The 16,464-nt window shown below is 55.7% G+C and overlaps 3 protein-coding genes across 8 annotated transcripts in view; 1 reads left to right on the forward strand and 2 right to left on the reverse strand.

Annotated features, from left to right (window-relative positions):
• RNF123 (ring finger protein 123) overlaps window positions 1-2,443 on the forward strand; it is a 50,820-nt gene extending 48,377 nt beyond the window's left edge. For both annotated transcript variants that reach the window (XM_040569205.1, XM_040569206.1), the window contains exons 36-39: window positions 1,030-1,172; window positions 1,596-1,690; window positions 1,830-1,915; window positions 1,999-2,443. In XM_040569205.1, the coding sequence (XP_040425139.1) occupies window positions 1,030-1,172; window positions 1,596-1,690; window positions 1,830-1,915; window positions 1,999-2,098 (424 nt within the window). In that variant the 3' untranslated portion in view covers window positions 2,099-2,443. The remainder of the gene's footprint in view (window positions 1-1,029; window positions 1,173-1,595; window positions 1,691-1,829; window positions 1,916-1,998) is intronic.
• A 90-nt stretch (window positions 2,444-2,533) lies between these two features.
• GMPPB (GDP-mannose pyrophosphorylase B) lies at window positions 2,534-4,437 on the reverse strand. 2 transcript variants are annotated; one of them, XM_040569210.1, is made up of 7 exons: window positions 4,160-4,434; window positions 4,032-4,080; window positions 3,633-3,934; window positions 3,480-3,558; window positions 3,269-3,396; window positions 2,902-3,084; window positions 2,534-2,728 (listed from the first exon to the last, which is right to left on the reverse strand). In XM_040569210.1, exons 1-7 carry the CDS (start codon window positions 4,367-4,369, stop codon window positions 2,597-2,599), a joined length of 1,083 nt encoding a protein of 360 aa, XP_040425144.1. In that variant the 5' UTR covers window positions 4,370-4,434; the 3' UTR covers window positions 2,534-2,596. The 2 variants fall into 2 exon arrangements, with proteins under 2 accessions (XP_040425144.1, XP_040425143.1); XM_040569209.1 differs by having other exon boundaries at window positions 2,902-3,396; window positions 4,160-4,437.
• Window positions 4,438-5,239: 802 nt separating this feature from the next.
• Window positions 5,240-16,464, reverse strand: part of IP6K1 (inositol hexakisphosphate kinase 1) — a 37,148-nt gene continuing 25,923 nt past the window's right edge. For all 4 annotated transcript variants that reach the window (XM_040568983.1, XM_040568982.1, XM_040568984.1 and 1 more), the window contains 5 exons: window positions 13,130-13,475; window positions 10,630-10,840; window positions 9,945-10,129; window positions 7,202-7,377; window positions 5,240-6,349 (listed from right to left, as the gene is read on the reverse strand). In XM_040568983.1, the coding sequence (XP_040424917.1) occupies window positions 5,840-6,349; window positions 7,202-7,377; window positions 9,945-10,129; window positions 10,630-10,840; window positions 13,130-13,352 (1,305 nt within the window). In that variant the 5' untranslated portion in view covers window positions 13,353-13,475 and the 3' untranslated portion in view covers window positions 5,240-5,839. The remainder of the gene's footprint in view (window positions 6,350-7,201; window positions 7,378-9,944; window positions 10,130-10,629; window positions 10,841-13,129; window positions 13,476-16,464) is intronic.

A 16,464-nucleotide genomic window follows, 5' to 3' on the forward strand; every position in this document is an offset into this window, starting at 1 on the left:
CCGGGGTCGTGCCGAGCCCGGTGGGGTCCCCGCGGAGGACAGGGCGCCACCCGCAGGGGCGGCCGCCCGGTGAAGGACGCTCAGGAATGTCATTAGCCGGCACCTGGGCTCTTTAGTGGGCAGTGGAGAGCCGGGCTGGGGAATTGGTTTCCATTAGGGCAGCAAAAAGCTAATTTGGCTGCTGCAGCTGCCGTTAACCCCCTGCTCCCCAGCGCAGGCTCAGACTGCGACAGAGTCGGAGCTGGCGGGGCGAGCGCTCCGCCCAGCTTTTCCCTTCACGGGGCTGGCCGGAGCCAGGGATGGGACCGTGGGGATGGGTCCTGAGGGAGCTGCAGGTGCCCGAGCGGAGCTGGGGGCTTGCTCGCCTGCCCGTGGCTGGAGGGGACGCGCGTCCTGCCCTGTGCCCTTCCCCTGTCCTGGTTATCCCCACTGCTGCTTGAGGCCAGGGGGAGCCACGGCCGCTCCCTCCTGCCTCACAGCCTGGGCACCCATTTGCCCTGGGGATGCTGTGAGCTGTCCCCAAGGCGCAGGGGATGCCCCGGCACCAAGGCCTGTACTCCTTTTACCCTTGCTGTGTGAGGATAGTGCTGGCTGCTTCAGCCACCCTGCGGCTCCCAAGGCCTGCGCCAGGCACCTGAGCGTGAGGGTTGCAGCCTCAGCAAGTGCTAATGTACCGTATCGATCCCCGGAGGCTGCCCGAGCAGGGTGGTGGTAGAGGAGGAGGAGGAGGATGGATGCCCTTCGGCCGTCTCTGAAAGTGCTGTCCCTGCTAGGAGCATGGGGCCCTGCGCGTGCCCAGCTGTGCCTCAGGTCTGTCCCCATGGGCACAGGCGCTGGGGACTCCTGAGGGCTGGGGCACGCTGGGGCTCCCACTTCACTGCTGCAGTCGCCCTTAGTGCCAGCCACAGCTCCGGCAGCACCCAGCTGGCTGTGCTGTGCCTGGGGACGCAGCCAGGGGCTTGGCCAGGCTGGTGGGGACATGATGGGGGTGGGGAGGGGGCACGGCCTGACTGTGATGTCCCTTTGCAGGGCTGAGCGTGCAACAGCAGTGATGCTGGCAGACCCCTGCTTCCAGCTGCGCTCCATCCAGTACCTGCTGGGCCACACCGAGCCCTCAGCCCTGGCGGCTGCTGCCCCGGCCACCGAGAAGCGCCATTTCTCCCTGAACACATGTGAGTGTACACGCCAGGCTGGGGAGCTGGGGCTGCTGGGCCGTGCCCCTGACCTGGGCATGGTGCGGCCCCAGCAGTGGCACTCAGGCCAGGGCTGTCCCCAGCCTGACATGCCCAGACTGTTGCCTGCTTTTGGTGGCAGTTTTGTCCCCTTGCAGCACCCTTGGCTGCATTCTCTGAGCCAGTGCCTCAGCCCAGGGAGGTTTGGTTTTGCAGCAGGAGTGTGCCCAACCATCCAGCTGCTGTCCCCAGCATGAGAAGCCCTGTCCTGGTTGCTTCCTAAGGGCAGCCACAATTCCCCCTGCATCACCCAGCAGCCTCAGGGCAGCCTGGGCTGGGGGGGGGGGGGGGGGGGGGGGGGGAGGGCAGTGGGAACGACACCTCATACATGCACCACCCCAACACACATTTTTGGTCCTATAGACACAGAGTACATCAGTGCTGAGGAGCTGGCAAAGGTGGACAAGATGCTGAGCCACCTGAGTGAGGAGTCCAAGCAGGCCGCTGCCACCACGCTGGTGAGTCTCCCCTGTCCCTGTCCCCGTCCCCACAAGGCAGTTGCCACACTGCTTGGGTGCAGCCATGGCACAGCTGCCATGCAGCTCTGAGGTGCCATGGCTTTTGCCACCGCCAACTGCCTGCTCGCCCCCTCCCCAGCCCACCAGCGAGGAGGACCTCTGCCCCATCTGCTACGCACACCCCATCTCAGCCATCTTCAGGCCCTGCTCCCACAAGTCGTGCAAGTGAGTAGCTCCTGCATGCCCATGCCCCCAGCTCCCAGCACCAATAAGGGGCAAAGGGTGCTCACACTTCTCTCCTGTCACAGAGCCTGCATCAACCAGCACCTGATGAACAACAAGGACTGCTTCTTCTGCAAGGCCACCATCACAGGTGTGGACGACTTCACCAAGCCTGCCAGCTCGTAGCACCCAGCCCCGCACCTCGGGCTCCCCCAGCTGAGCACTGCACACTGGCTTCTCCCCCGGGAGCCCCCCTCCCGGGGACAGGCCAGGACCCAGCGCACGGCCGGGTTCTGCAGGGAGAGGCTGGCTCGGGGCTGGGGGGGGCAGACGGCAGGCTCTGGGGCCAGCATCCGCCCTTCTCCTGCCCTGCAGGTCATTCTCAGGGAGGGGAGCCCGAGGCCTTGCCGCCACAGCAGCCCCGCATGCAGTGAGCGGTGTCTGGGCCCTGGGCCCTGTGTGTTTGGGCTCTGTTACTTTGCCCCTGGCTGGGGGCTGACTTGAAATGCAGCATTAAATTATTCTTCCTTATGTGGTGCCCTGAGACATGGGGAGGGGAAGCCAGGCCGGCTCTGGCAAGCAACCTGGGTGCTTGGGCTGTGCGCAGACGATGCTCAGAGGTAGACAGAAGTATAAATATTTAATCCAGGCAGAGCCGGGAGTCGAGGGCGCACCAGGGGGCTGCTACATGATGATGCGTGGCTCTGGTACAGACTCGGTGATGGACTTGTGCGGCAGCACGTTGGCCCCATTGAGGTAGAGCTCGTCGTTGACAATGACGTCCTCGCCCAGCACTGTCACATTCTCCATGCGCACCTGCCCCAGAGAGCCCCGTCACACCTGACCCCGTTCAGGGCACGGTGCCGCGCTCCTGCTCCTGCCCGCAGGTGCATCCCAGCTGCCCTTCAGCCACAGCCTGGGGTGGCAGGAGGAGACAGGAGGGCAAGGCCCCTGATCCCCCCAGGGCCCTGCAGCACCCACGTCCTCACCCACTGCCCCACGGAGCAGCTCCAGCCCACAATGCAGGACTCCAGCCAGGAGTGGGAGCGGATGCGGGCCCCCTCCAGCACTGTGCAGCGCTTGATGCGCACCCCGTCCTCCACCACCACGCCAGCCCCGATCGTCACATTGGGGCCAATGACGCAGTTTGCCCCGATCTTGGCGCTGGGGTCCTGGAAGGAAGAAAGGCTGCACCGGGGCTGCGAGGCAGCCACGGCTCTCTGCACGGCCTGCAACGCTGAGCTGGCGTGGGGACGGGAGGGCACAGCTTGAGGGCCACGGTGAGGACAGCAGCAGGAAGCCGGAGCGAGCCTGTGAAGCGTGCCTGGGGCTGGCGTGCTGGGGGCTGGCACTTACCACCAGCACGTTCCCTACGACACCGGGCCCCGAGTGCAGCTTCTCGGGGTGCTGAGCCCGCAGCGCTTGCAGGTACATGCACATGCCCGTGAGAAAGTCTTTCGGCTGCCCGATGTCCATCCAGAAGCCTGCGGGGACAGAGCCGTGGTGACAGCCGCCGGCGCGGGGGCGGCGGTGCGGGCGGCACCCCCCTGCCCGGGCAGGGCCTTACCCTGCAGCTCCATGGCGTAGAGCTGCCCCTCCTGCGCCATGGCCGGGAAGATCTCCTTCTCGATGGAGGTGGGGCGCAGCTGCGGGGACGGGGTGCGGGGCTCAGCGGGGGGGGTCCCGGCCCCCAGCACCCAGCCCGCGGCCCGGCCCCCACCTGGATGCGCCGCAGGATGCCGGGGCTGAAGATGTAGAGCCCGGCGTTGATCTTGTTGGACACGAAGACGCGCGGCTTCTCCACGAAGCGGCAGATGCGGCCCGTGTCGGCCTCGCTCACCACCACGCCGTACTTGGCCGGCTCCTCCACGCGGGTCACCACCAGCGAGCCCTCCCCGCCGTGCTGCCGGTGGAAGCGGGCCAGGGCGGCGAAGGGGAACTCGCAGATCACGTCGCTGTTGAGCACAAAGAAGGGCTCCCCGCCCTCGGCCAGCAGGTCCCGCGCCAGCGCCAGCGGCCCCGCTGCCCGCCCGTCAGCAGCGGCACGGCGCCGGGCGAGCCCTGCCCGCGCCCCGCCGCGCCCCCGCCCGCAGCCCCCCCCGGCCCCGCCCGGCGCTACCTGTGCCCAGCGGCTCCTTCTCGTGCGACAGCGAGATGCGCAGGCCGAGCTGCGGGCACAGCGGTCAGGGCCGGGCCGCCCCGCCGCGGGGCGTGCGGGTGCTCGGGGGGCCCCCCCCCCGCCCTTACCCGCTGCTCCTGCTCGCGCATGGCGGCCTCCAGCGCCTCGGACATGTAGCTCACGGCCAGCACCACGCGGCTGACGCCCGCCTGCTGCAGCGCCTCGAGCTGGTGCAGCAGCAGCGCCTTGTTGCAGAACTCCACCAGCGGCTTGGGCCGGCTCAGCGTCAGCGGCCGCAGCCGCGTCCCGAAGCCCCCCACCAGGATCAGCGCCCGCATCCCCGCGCCCGCACCGCGACACGTCAGCGCCGCGCGCCCCGCCGCGTCACCGCCCGGCCGGGCCGCGCCCACCGGGGGCGGAGCCTCCGCCAGGCCCCGCCCCCCCGCGGGGAGGCCCCGCCCCCGCCTTCCCCCCGACCCGCGCCTCCCGCACAGCCCCGGAGGGGGGGGGGGAGGCCGGGGCCGTCCCCGCCCCCGCCCCGCCCCGCGCCCCCCCGGCCGCCCCCCGCAAGGAGCACAGACCAGGCAGCGCTGCTCAGGCAGGTGCAGAAACGCCGTTGAACAAGTGGGTGGGCGCAGGGGGGGCAGCACAGAGGGAGGGGGTGCGCCACCGAACGGCACCGCCCTCAACGCGGGGAGCCGCCGGCACAGCGGCAGGAGCCCAGGCTGCAGGGGGAGCCGGGCGGCCTCCGTCCCAGCGCAGCGGTCATCTGGGGACACAGCAGCTCCACGGCCCCAGGCCGAGGCGGGCAGGAGCTGAGGGCGAGGGGCAGCGCTCCTCCCCCCGCTGCCAGCCCTGGAGAGGAGGCGGGAGGCAGCCCCAGCGGGCAGCTCCCCCCCTCTGCCCCCCCAGAGGGCAGCCGCAGGCCCTGGCCCCAGGGAGAGCCTCGCCTAGAGCCCGTGGGACCGACGACACGCAAGGGGAAGGGGTGAAATGGTCCAAAAATACCCCGCTGCACGGCTGGGGTCACAGTAACGGCTACAGGTACTATTGCTAGCTCACGAGCTGAGGGGGGGCTTGGTCAGCGGGCGGAGGCAGAGCCCCGTGCCCCTCAGGTCAGTCCCAGTGCTGGCATGAACAAGGCGCGAGCTCAAGCACAGCTCCAGCTGTGCAGCGTCTCTTCACCCCCAGCAAGCTCTGCCATGGGCTGCAGTTGGTCATTTTATTTCCACAGTTGGGTTGATTATTCATAGTGCCCAAACAGAAGGAAAAGGCAGCATCGAAAGCCAAGGCCCATCGGCAAAACCCAGGGCAGAGCTAGCGTGCAGAGCAGCGTGCCTGCTGCTCCCCCTCAGCTCCCCAGCTGCTGCTGGCCATTACTCCAGCGCCCTTTCCACGTAACCTAAGGGAATTTCAAAACGTAGGCTCCTCCTAGGGCTCCCTAGACAGGAGGCTATTCAAGCCCCAGCTCCAACCCCCCCCAAGAGCCCTGCGCTCCCCTGCTTTCTCTGCCCCAAGGCCAGGCCCTCCCTCCAGTACACACATAAGGAGCGAAGAACCAGGCCACCCAACACCCCGTAGGCATCTCTGGAACCTCCTCCAGAAGGCAGAGGTAATGTGGTCAGAACCAGCTGGTCAGCACGAGGCGCTCTCTTCCACCCTGCCTGCCCTCAGCTCTTCTATCCAAGTACATTTAAAAAACAATGGAGCAATATAATTGTTTTTAAAATGGAGGTGTCTGCTTTTTCCTGTGCTAGTAGGTGGTCCTGTCGGCTCCAGTCACCAGGACAAGAGGCTGTGGCCCAGGGCTACTGGTTTTCTTCACGCATCTGTTCCATGATGTTGATGAGGCTTTCCAGGCCGAATACATAGCCCATGTCAGGTCCATCATGCACAGTGGGGTCATCACGGAAGCCTTTGAAGGTGCTATGTGCAAAGTCAATCATACGCACATCCACCTTGGGCTGGGTCGAGGAGTCGGGCTCTGTGCTGCCGCCATCCTGAAGGTTCTCCGGGAGGGAGCTGTCCGTTCGCTTCAGGCGCGTCTCTGGCCGGATATCCACAAACGTCCCCGACCTGTTGTCCTTCCCATCGTAAATGATGAGAAGGGAGCTGGAGTAGAAGCGGTAGGAGGCCTGTCTCTCCAAAACCGCTTTCAAGCTTCGGAGTTTGGTGAGGACAGGCTCAAAGAGGTCCTTGCGCAGCTCTACGCCGTTGTGGAGATAGTGGTAGATGGCATTGCGGAAGCCCTCGATGGAAAGACCGCGTCCATAGTATTTATTCCTGCATAAGTAATGCCCTGTGTTCAGCTGATAGACCTAGAACATCAAAGGAAATACACATCAAGTGGGAATGCCAGGCTAAGGCAACACAGAGAGCGCCCAAAGCTGTCCTGTACGGACAGGGCAGAGGGAGCTCACGTCACCACCACACCCAGGAGCGAGCGAACAGCTCTGCAAGCTCCCTGAATCCCGAAGCAGCTCACATGTGCACGGCCAGGGTGTCCAAGCACTGGGCTGGCACTGGTCCCCTGACACCCACAGGTGAGCGTCCCCAAAGCAGCGCACCACAACAGACACCAAGGCTCAAAAAGCTAAGTTTTTTAGAAAGCAGCTCAGACAAATCCTCCGGCAGCGGGAGCCACGTATGTCTTGCCATTAGGATGTGGCATGTGATTAATGCAGGGCCCTCATTGCTTCAGAACCTGCAGGCAGAGATCCGGATTACAAGATACTTCTGCCGGTGGGGAAAAAGATCAACTCTATTGTGCAACAGCACCAGCAGCAAATCCTTGTGCTCAAGGTGTAGCACCAAGGGACAATTTTAAGTCCCAGTACAGTACAGAAGTAAACGTCAGATGATGCTAGGACAGAAACAACACATCTCCCCCAGGCACTGCAATTCTAGCTTAACACTAAACCAGAAGAACAGTTATTTTAGAAAACCCCCATGTTTTCCATGAACACCTCTGGATAAAGCAGGCTACCTTGCAAGAATCCTTTGTCCTAGGTCTAGAAATGAAAACAAAAAGCTCATACCACGAACTCTGGTGCACCTACCTGAAGAGGAAGGCTAACTCAGCGCTCAGCAGAAAACACTAACTAGTTAGCAGCTCTAATGGAGCTGGGGAAAGGATGTGCAGCACCTGCTGCAGACTTGGGGATTCCTACCTGCATGCCACACACTCGCACACCCAAGGTGGCAGAAGTGCTCTGCTCACACTTCTTCATCTGCCGAGCAGCCTTCTCCTCAGAGGCATCATCTCCGTGCTGTCTGGTCCCCATCTTCAGATCAAGCACACAGGGAAACTTGAAGTGATGCACCACATTCTCCAGCAAGAGGAACTCTGGGAGAGACGTCAAGGAGAGCTCAACTGTCAGAGACGCTGCTCCCCAGGGCAGCCAGGAAGAGGGACACGGCATGAGATAGGGTTGGGTGGCAAACAAATAGGAACCAAAGAAGAGAGAGAACAAACTGTTTGGGAAGGTGAAGAAAAAGGACAAAACCCAAGCAGTGGCACATGGGCTTTGGCACCCTGTAGAAGAAGTCAGCCTGGAAAGTGGCCTGCCCAGCACTAAAGAGGGGATCACGTACAGGCACACTGGGCTCAGCAGGAGGAGCCAAGGAGCAGAATGCTAATGTCAGGAAAGACACAGTATGCTAGCAAGAACTGGTGATACATTAAGGGAGAGCTTAGTCTACACGAATCTGCAATTTAACCGTACAGATAGAGAACACAATCCCCACGGACCAAGAACTTGAGGCTCAAGTAAGATCCACAGTGCTGTTGTTATCAACCTGACCAGAACAGCAGTGCTAACCAATACACGGGGAAAAACTGGAGAGGCTACAAAGGCAGGAAACAGCAGCAACGGGAACCTTCAATTACCACCACACACAATGGGCAAGCCTTCCAGTAGGGCACAACGCTGAGAACAAGCCTGAGGCAACCACCAGAGCGAAGGAGTCCCAAAGGGGAAAAACAACTCTGAAGGTTGCCATAAAGAGTAGGTCACGGTTCAACACATTATGCTAAAAAGGCAACCAGAGCACAGCTAGATTAAACTTGCAAGGAAGTTTAACATTTAGAAAAATCTATCAACAGCAACATTTGATTTGAAAGAGGAACTTCATAAAAATAAGGAAGTGTGTTAAAAAAAGATAGGACAGCTAAAAAGAATTACTTCTCTGCAAGTGATGTGGCCTCTATTTAAAAATACAAGCTGGAGGCTCAAAGCACACATTTGAGAATAGGAAAAGGAAGCCTACGCAGTTAAAATGTGGAAGAATAAAGCTATTAAAAGCGAGGCTGTTTCTAAGCAAGGAAAACAAAAATCAAGCTCCAGCAGGTGAAACAAAAACACAAGTTGGCAAGTTAGAAAAGAAGTACGAGTAGTAATTTGCAAAGGCACAGAAATTAACCTTCTTCTGCCATGTGAAGCAGTTACTCAGACTGCCCGAAGGGTTTATAGTCAAAGCATAAAAGGAGCTGGGGGGCAGGGTGGAAGTAAAAAGGAGAGCACCCCCCCCCCCCAAATTAATGTTAATATTTTATTGTGTTTAACAGGGAAGAGCTTTGGGAATTCCCAAGCCAAAATTCTAATTTCAAAGAATTGTCTCAAACTGAAGTGCAAAGAGAAGAGGTTGCACGTCCAACAAAAACTGAAGAGTAACAAATCACCAGAAATGGGTAGTCTCAGCCAGAAGCCCTAAACGTCACAAGGCAGAGCTACTTCCCTTATTAAACAGGATGCATTAACTCATTTAAAGCTGCCTTAGTTCCAGAAGACTAAAGGGAGGCTACTGCAATGCTGACCTGCAGAGATATGGGAACTACAAACTGACAGAAGCGTATCTCACAGCTCAGCGGGATGCTGTACGGAAGAACAGACGCAGATGTGGATAAGTACAATTTATCAGGGAAGATCAGGCACACCTTTTGTGAAAGTAACATCTCAAAAATATCCTGGGGTTCTTCAGCAACTTTGAGAAACACAGACACGAGGTATCAGACCAAATGAAACCTGCGCGAGTATCAGGAGACATTTGACAAGATGTCTCAAAAGAGGCTAAACAGCAGGTTGAGGACTAAGATGCTGACAGGGTGATTAACTAGTCAGCAAACAAAAGAAAAAAGTCAGGATGCCCGACTGGTCTCACAGCCCAAGTCACTAGCAGGGTCTTTGTGTGGGGATCTACGCTAGTCAACAAGCGATCCAGGAAAGCGAACGGGATGGCAAATTTGCTCATATACTACGTTACTCGAGGTTGCAAAGATGAGGAGCAGTTATGAAAAATCCCCAAAAGACCTTAGGAGACCGACTTGGCCACTAAACTGGTAGACAAAGCTCTCTGGAGTTGACGTGCAAGATGATAAACATAAGGGGGAAAAGATTTTTAGCTTAATGTATGAAGCACTGGGTTTTGCGACAACTGTTACCAGTCAGAAATGAGATGTTGGGGCAACAAAGCAACATTTACAAGAACGTGTGTTACAAATCATGAGGAAACAGAGACAACATCATTAGGTGCCAGTGGAAATCTCTGGTTCACCAGTCTTCTGTACCATGTGCAGTTCTGGTCACCATCTCCAGAGGGATACAGTAGAACTGGAAGAGACTCAAGAAAGGTGACAAGGACAATCACAGTTCCTTCCCAAGGAACTGCTGCACAGCCTAGACCTGCATCTGCTGTCAGACCTTGCCCAACATGAAAACCTGTCTAGTTAAGAACACACAAACTGACTCAAAGGTGGTCCAGAAAGGAAAGAAAACATGGGAACTAGCCAGAAACATGGCTTCTGAGCATCAGTGTCATGCTGACACCAGCGAGGCCTAGCTGCCTCAAGCAGAAACGCATCGGCCAGCACAACAGCAGCAACCTGACGCACTCAGTTCGCTTCCCAAAGGATACTGTAGAGTTTTCGGTCCTTGGACTCTGACCGCATGCGGCTCAGCTGCTGCTTATGACAGCGCAGGCTCCAGGGGTTATAGCTGATCTTTTCAGAGCTCAGACCACTGTTCCCATCCAACATCTGAAATGGAACATCTGAGTGGATGTGCATGTCCACCCTGGGACTCCTTGTCTCCTGGATGTTGCTGGTATAAAGACAGAACAAGGTAGCCTGTTAGAATCCATATATTCTCCAGATCCTTACAACAGTCATGCAATTCCCTCGCACAGTAGCATCTCCTGTTCCTTCTCCTTCTGCACACTTCACACTATCCAAACCCACCAGCTCCTTACACAGCAAATCCTCGCTAACATCCCAGGATGTGGACCCATCCTCGTTAACCTTGGGTTAACAACCAGATGGACTTAAGAGTGTTTGAATTTGCTTCACAGGTTTTGGTTCCACATCCAATTAACCTTCCAAGGGTTATCCTGCGTCAGAAGCCCTTCACTTGGATGAGCTTGTCCTGAACTGGGCACAAGTCCTGACTGTTTGCAGTGCCACAGTATGCTGGAATAGTAAGTGCAAGACAACCTAGCAACCGTATGGAAGTGTAAAACACCCTAAACAAAAGGATGACCAAAGCTGAAAGGGTTAAGACATTTTCCACTTGTCACATTGTGACTAGACCCTCAAAGCTTTTACCTTTCAGTGCTGTCACTGGCCAGGCCAGGTTTTTCCTCCTTGTGCTCAGTGCCGCTGCTTGATCTGTGAAGACTCCGACGCGAGTGCTTGCGTCGTGGCTGGTCCCTCTCTGGCATGTCATCCTGCTCCAAAGCCTCGTTCTCCACGTAAGGATACGCTACCAGATTGATGTAGCCATCGCTGTCTCCCTCAAAACAGACAGACACTACACCTGCCAGAAAGAAGCGACATCAGCACTGTTTTTCAGGGGAGGAATACACAATCACTAGCATCCATGTGTTCAACAGCACAGAGGAAAACACAGCTCACAGAGCAGCAAGAGAAATCCAGAGCAATGAAACGAGGTTTAAGATGGCAAAGGGGAGAATCCAAATATTTTTAAGACAGCACAGAAAAGAAAACCTCCCAAACAGCGTCCTGCATCACTGCTGGAGCAAACAGTCCACAACAGCTGTAGCAGCTGTGCTATCCACCCAAAACTGTGCTAGGAGCACATGAGGCTCCTAGCCCTGAGTGCTCACACGCTTCTGAGCCGTGCTAACAAAATGCAGCTGGAAGGCTGAGGGGCTGTGATCGTTCCCTCTGTTCAGTCCTGCAGCACCCAATAAAACAAGGGATGTCGACAAACTGGAGACATCCAGCAGAGTACACCAAGGTGCTGAGGGGTGCCAAAGCAAAACATGTAAATAGACATTTAGTTAATTTGGGTTAGGCGTATATCCTGCAGAAGCATTCCTGCTGTTGACAAGAGCATCTCTGGCCAGGGAGGAGCTCCTCTCAGCTAGAGGAGCTCTGCAGCATCTCAGCTCTGAGGCTCAAGTAGCACCTGCTGCTTGTACCTGAAGTCAGCTAGTCTCGCAGAAAAAAAAAAAGACCTGTGAGGTCCCAGGGTTTGCTAGTGATAAACACAGGAGGTCCTGGAAGTACACTACCTCAGCCAGGTGAAGGCAAGCCCATTCATGTGTGTCCTGTCCAATTTTGCCTTCTGTAGATTCCTGAAAAACACCATACTCCAAGAAAAGATACAGATCTTTCATGGCACCAGTTCTGAATATATCTAGCTGACCAGCCATGAAGCAGAACACCTGGCGCTTTCAGTTAGTGTTGACATCATCTTAGGGAAACCTCCAGCCCTGAAAATGAGGTGACCAACACATCTCCTAACGTGCAATGGCAAAATCTTTCATTCTCTTGACACCAGCGTCAAATAGCTGCCAGGAATATCAAATACTATGTGCGTTGAACACAAAGATTCACCACAAAAGTGACGAAACAAGTCTAAGAAGGCTCAGCGCAAGTTCAGAGCAGTTCAGGACTCCAGTGTGTCACTACGTAAATGCCCATCCAAGTGCTCTGGCTGCACGGACGTGCTCCTCAAGCTGCCCCTGTGAATGGGCAATTATACAGTAATGAGTGATCAGACAAGAAACATCATCCCCGACATTGTCACTTCGGGGACCAGCAGGAAGCTGCACAGGAGCCTCAGATGAAATCCCATACCATGGTGCCTGCCCTCTGCCCTTAGGCAACCAGGAAGTATCGCACTTCAAGACGACAGGCCTCTATCTGGGCTATCAACTTCATCAGTTTTAAACTGATCTCCCGAGGAACGCCTGACATCACATCGATTCCAGTAGCTCCGCAAGTTTCAGCTGGGAGTTCAGCTGGGTCACCAGAGCACCATATGGACCCAGAGCGGCTCGAGGGTCTGTTGGAGAGGATAGCTTTTGTTCACAGTCTGCGTACAGACAGGCAGGTAAGCTGACACTGCTCTGAGACCTTCAGGCTGCAGGCAGATCAAACGGCAAGACCTTGAACAGATGGTGGTCCCAACTGTCTGGGGAGCACGGGCCTTCCGGCACCACGCCGAGACAAAGAGGCAGAGGCAACGTGAACACCAAGTCCCCCAGAAGGCTACCAGCCCGCGTTACCGTCCCGAATACAAGCGCGTGGCCAAAAGCCTGTCGAGTTCCTGAAAGGTTCAGGTGAGCTGCCTACCTCCTACAACGACAAAGACACTGGAAAATTCCATTCCTTCAGAGCAGCTGGGGACAAGGCTTCACCTCAGCTCTGGGAAAGGAAGCTGCTGAAGCAGCAAGTGTTTCTGATATGGGTCCATAAAAGAGCTGGGATGAGGAAGTAGTAAATTCTAAGACTGGAATGCACGAGTGCTCAGTGTATGACCCAACTTCTTTTGCTCAAGGTCAAGGCAATAACTGACAATTACTTGCTAGTAAAATTACTTTAGATACACATTCATAACCTTAAGCACCAGATTGCAACCGTAACACTTTAGTTTGTCTAGAAGGAGGAGCACATGAAGCCTAGCATGCCAACAAAAAAAAAAAAAAAAGACTTCCTCCTTTCCAAAAAGCTCTTATCAAACTGCTAACCTGCAAAAGGTAAAAGTAACAAATAAAACAAGACAAAGAGATAGCAACACATTGGCAGCTCCAGCAAAGTGAGAGGAACTGCATTCTGAAACGACACCAGGCCTCACCTTTGTACTCAGGTGTGAACTCCTTCATTTCCGGGGGCAGGGATTCATAGAAGCGCTGTTCTCTGGTAATGAGTGGCTTGCAGACAGTGTGGTCATCGTAGCGCATCATGCTGCTGTGGCCGCCCACCTGGTGAATGAAAGGCTCCAGCAGGACCCCCCGGTCTCCGGATCGAGTGGCATTCTTGCCATGCTTGCCCACTTCCATGGTTTGACAAACACACATTGCGTTGGGCACCAGTTGCACTCTTGGAGCATGGGGAGAGCCACATGGGCTGGCAGATGCAGCTCAGCAGCGGTCAGGCAGCCACGGGGCAAAAATCCTGGCTGTCCACTTCCTTATGATGACCTGAAAAAGCAAAGGAGACTCCTGTAAATGGAAGACCACTTGCATTCACTCCTCATCTCCTAGGAAAGTCTCTAGCATTTATTTATATCCACAGCTGCTTCTCTTCCCTTCTTGTTTTACTTCCCATTTGCTCCGGCATGCTCCTCACCATCTCTTTAATCTTGTAGGTAAACACACAGACTGGGAGGCAATCTCACACACAGTTTCTCCAAGACGGTTGACAAAAGACAGGGAAACAAGGAACTCTGAATATTCCGAGCCTCACATCTTTAGAGAAATACTATTTCCTTCCTTCAGTTCATTTCATCATTAAGGCAGTGTGGTAACAAAGCGTAAACCGTAAGCTAAAGCACAAGTAAAGCCAAGCCCACAGCTGTCTGCCAGTAACGATGCCAGAGCTAACACAGGCAGAACAACCCAAGAATCTCAATCCCACTCCTCGTGCCTCTGCATTTTGAGGATCTAAATGACTAAACCTGTGTTCACTTCCTACCATAACGCCGTTTCCTCTTTTTCATATTCACTTCTCTTCAAGCTCTGACACGACAGGTTCTCAGAACAAGCACGCCGCACTCGCTCTGCCATCGTGCACTCGCTGTATTCTAAATGGCTTCCCCTCGGATTCTCTCCTTTATTGCTCTGAGCCCTTCAAGACAGCAACTGTGTGTCCCGATGCTTCTACCTACTCACATAGCAGGTCTGGGCTTTCTAGAGGTAGGCAAGAGGGATTTGTTAAATCCAACTGAGAACAGAAGTGCTTTGGAGAAGACAGATGTCTTTAAATGTTTGCCAACTGCCCAGCACAGCCACAGGATAATGGAAAAGTAAAACTATCCAAATTCTCTCCAGATGCTTTGCCCTTTCATAGCTGTCCCTGGGGCTGCTGGGGAAAACTCCACAGGACTTCCCCACAATAGGGAACTATTTGAAGTCCTTGGTACAAGAATGACACGGCAACTTCAGTCCCTGAACTCATCAGATTTCCAGTTTCTTAGCACGGTCACATCCGGGGGGCAATAATTAAAGACTGAGGGGTCCTGCACACCTGAGCACGGCTCAGGCTGTTCCTCAACCGGCCACGGGATGTCCCTGCAGCCACACGACCCAGCCAGACGGGGCCGTGTCAGGATCACAAAGTTCCCTCCTCTCCCATTCAACAGCGGGAAAGATGCAGCTCAAGAGACCCTGAAACTAAAGGTGCCACTTCGTAACGCGTTTAACCCAACCTGACCCAAGAGGTCCCAGCGACAGAATGCTTCTCTCTCCTTGTCAGCACGTTCCCTTGCACTGGATTTTGGGATAACGTGAGCGTACGTTCATTTGAGTTGAATCGTCTCACTGATCCAATGGGAAACATTTCCATTTGCGGTTAGATGACCGCACAGCTACACCCGGTGTAAAGGGATCAATGGGAATATTCAGCTCGCTGGGGTGGGGGCTGGGGAGAAGAAAACATCACACTTCAGAAATGCGGATCTGTCTGTAACCTCACACAGAGCCCGACTCATACCACGAAGACAAAAACACGCTGTAGATTTCACTCTTCCCTCTTATTTGCTTGTACCAACAAGGCAATTCTAGCAGCAGAGGCTTGCCTATGTGGTGGTGGTGTTTTTAGCTGTTTGATGACAGTTAATATCCAAGAACAAGCAAGGTGCCAGCACCTGCAACAGATCAGCACTTCGCAGCCGAATGCTTTCCAGACTTGGATCTCCCCATGCTTATTCAGCATCGCCTTGGATTTGATTTCTTTCATTTTGCCAGTGACTGAAGCTGAATTTTCAGTTGTTCCAAGCACGGGACAAGCTTTACTTTACACCTTCCTGTAGTTTAAACTTCAAGGGACGAGGGAGATAAGAGATCACCGTGTGATAACGGCAGTTACCGTACCCAGGAGACACGCACGTCACTTCCAGTTCTGGGACCGTTCCCAGCTTACACCGAAATTTGAGAGCGAAGCGTCTCGGGGTCTATTTCACCAGTGACAGCAGGAAGCACCAACATCCGCATCTGAGAGCGGGGAGATTATCGAAGCGCGCTCGTTAACCTCAGGCAGAGGTCACAAATACCAAGGCAGACACACGCGCCCGCCAAGGCCCCGGCAGGCCGCGCTCAGGGACAAGAGGCCGCAGGAAGATTTTAGTCACCAGAGCAAGAGATGGAAACCCTCGGCCTACTTCAAGAAAGAAGGCTGCTGAAAGCCACGCGGCAACTAGGAATGTGCTACCTGAATTGTTCTGAGGACAGCAGCAACCCACACCGGGGAGTCCCTCCCAGCCTTCTCCACTGCCTAGCCCAGAGATACCTGAGAGATGACTCAAGAGGTCCAAGGGTTCCAGGGAAAGGGAAAATGAGGGCAGGCTGCAGCCCCCAAGAAGTGTCCCAGGCTGGCTGCCAAGTATCCAGCCGCCCCCAAGAAAAGCACAAAGGGAGGAACCAGGCTTCACGCGCTGCTTTGGGGGCAGCCCTCTGCAGGCAGCTGCTCTCTCCTCCACCCGCAGAAGAGGAGCGGTGAGCGTGCAGTCAGCAATCCCTGCACGTCGGTAAGGGCCACGCAGCAGCGGGGCAGAAAGTAAGGGTATTTCTGCCAGGAGGATACTCTGCATTTCCTCAGAAAAGCACTGAATAGCTTCATCTGTCTCCTCGTTAATTCCTTGAGACCTCCAAGGGAATTCATGTCCATGAAGCTGCAGTCCAGGGACACCGGTCCTCTGAGCTGTTAACCCTTCCAATGAAGGACAGCTCGACACGACGGGTTGCGGGTGTGTAGTCGCAGCCGTGAGGCAGTGACCGGCACACAGAAAGCCTTCTGTGGCCACGATGCAAGACAAGGAGCTGGGCACCAGGTGAGGAGAGTCCAAACCCCCTTACAACTGCTCCACCTCTTCATCCACACCCCCTCAAGAAAGCAGAGGGATATCCAGTATTTTCCTGCACACAAGCGTGAGAAAAAAAATACTTTGTGGCCAGCAGCATTTCACAGACAAAG

Source organism: Cygnus olor, chromosome 10 (genome assembly GCF_009769625.2).
Source record: "Cygnus olor isolate bCygOlo1 chromosome 10, bCygOlo1.pri.v2, whole genome shotgun sequence".
NCBI lineage: Eukaryota > Metazoa > Chordata > Aves > Anseriformes > Anatidae > Cygnus > Cygnus olor.

Excerpts from the sequence above, each read along its gene's own strand:
- GMPPB (XM_040569209.1), bottom strand. The coding sequence starts at position 4,369 with ATGCGGGCGCTGATCCTGGTGGGGGGCTTCGGGACGCGGCTGCGGCCG. Across the intron at positions 3,935-4,031 it reads GAAGGAGCCGCTGGGCACAG|CGGGGCCGCTGGCGCTGGCG; the intron begins GTAGCGCCGGGC and ends ACGGGCGGGCAG. Across the intron at positions 2,729-2,901 it reads GCTGCTCCGTGGGGCAGTGG|GTGCGCATGGAGAATGTGAC; the intron begins GTGAGGACGTGG and ends TCTCTGGGGCAG.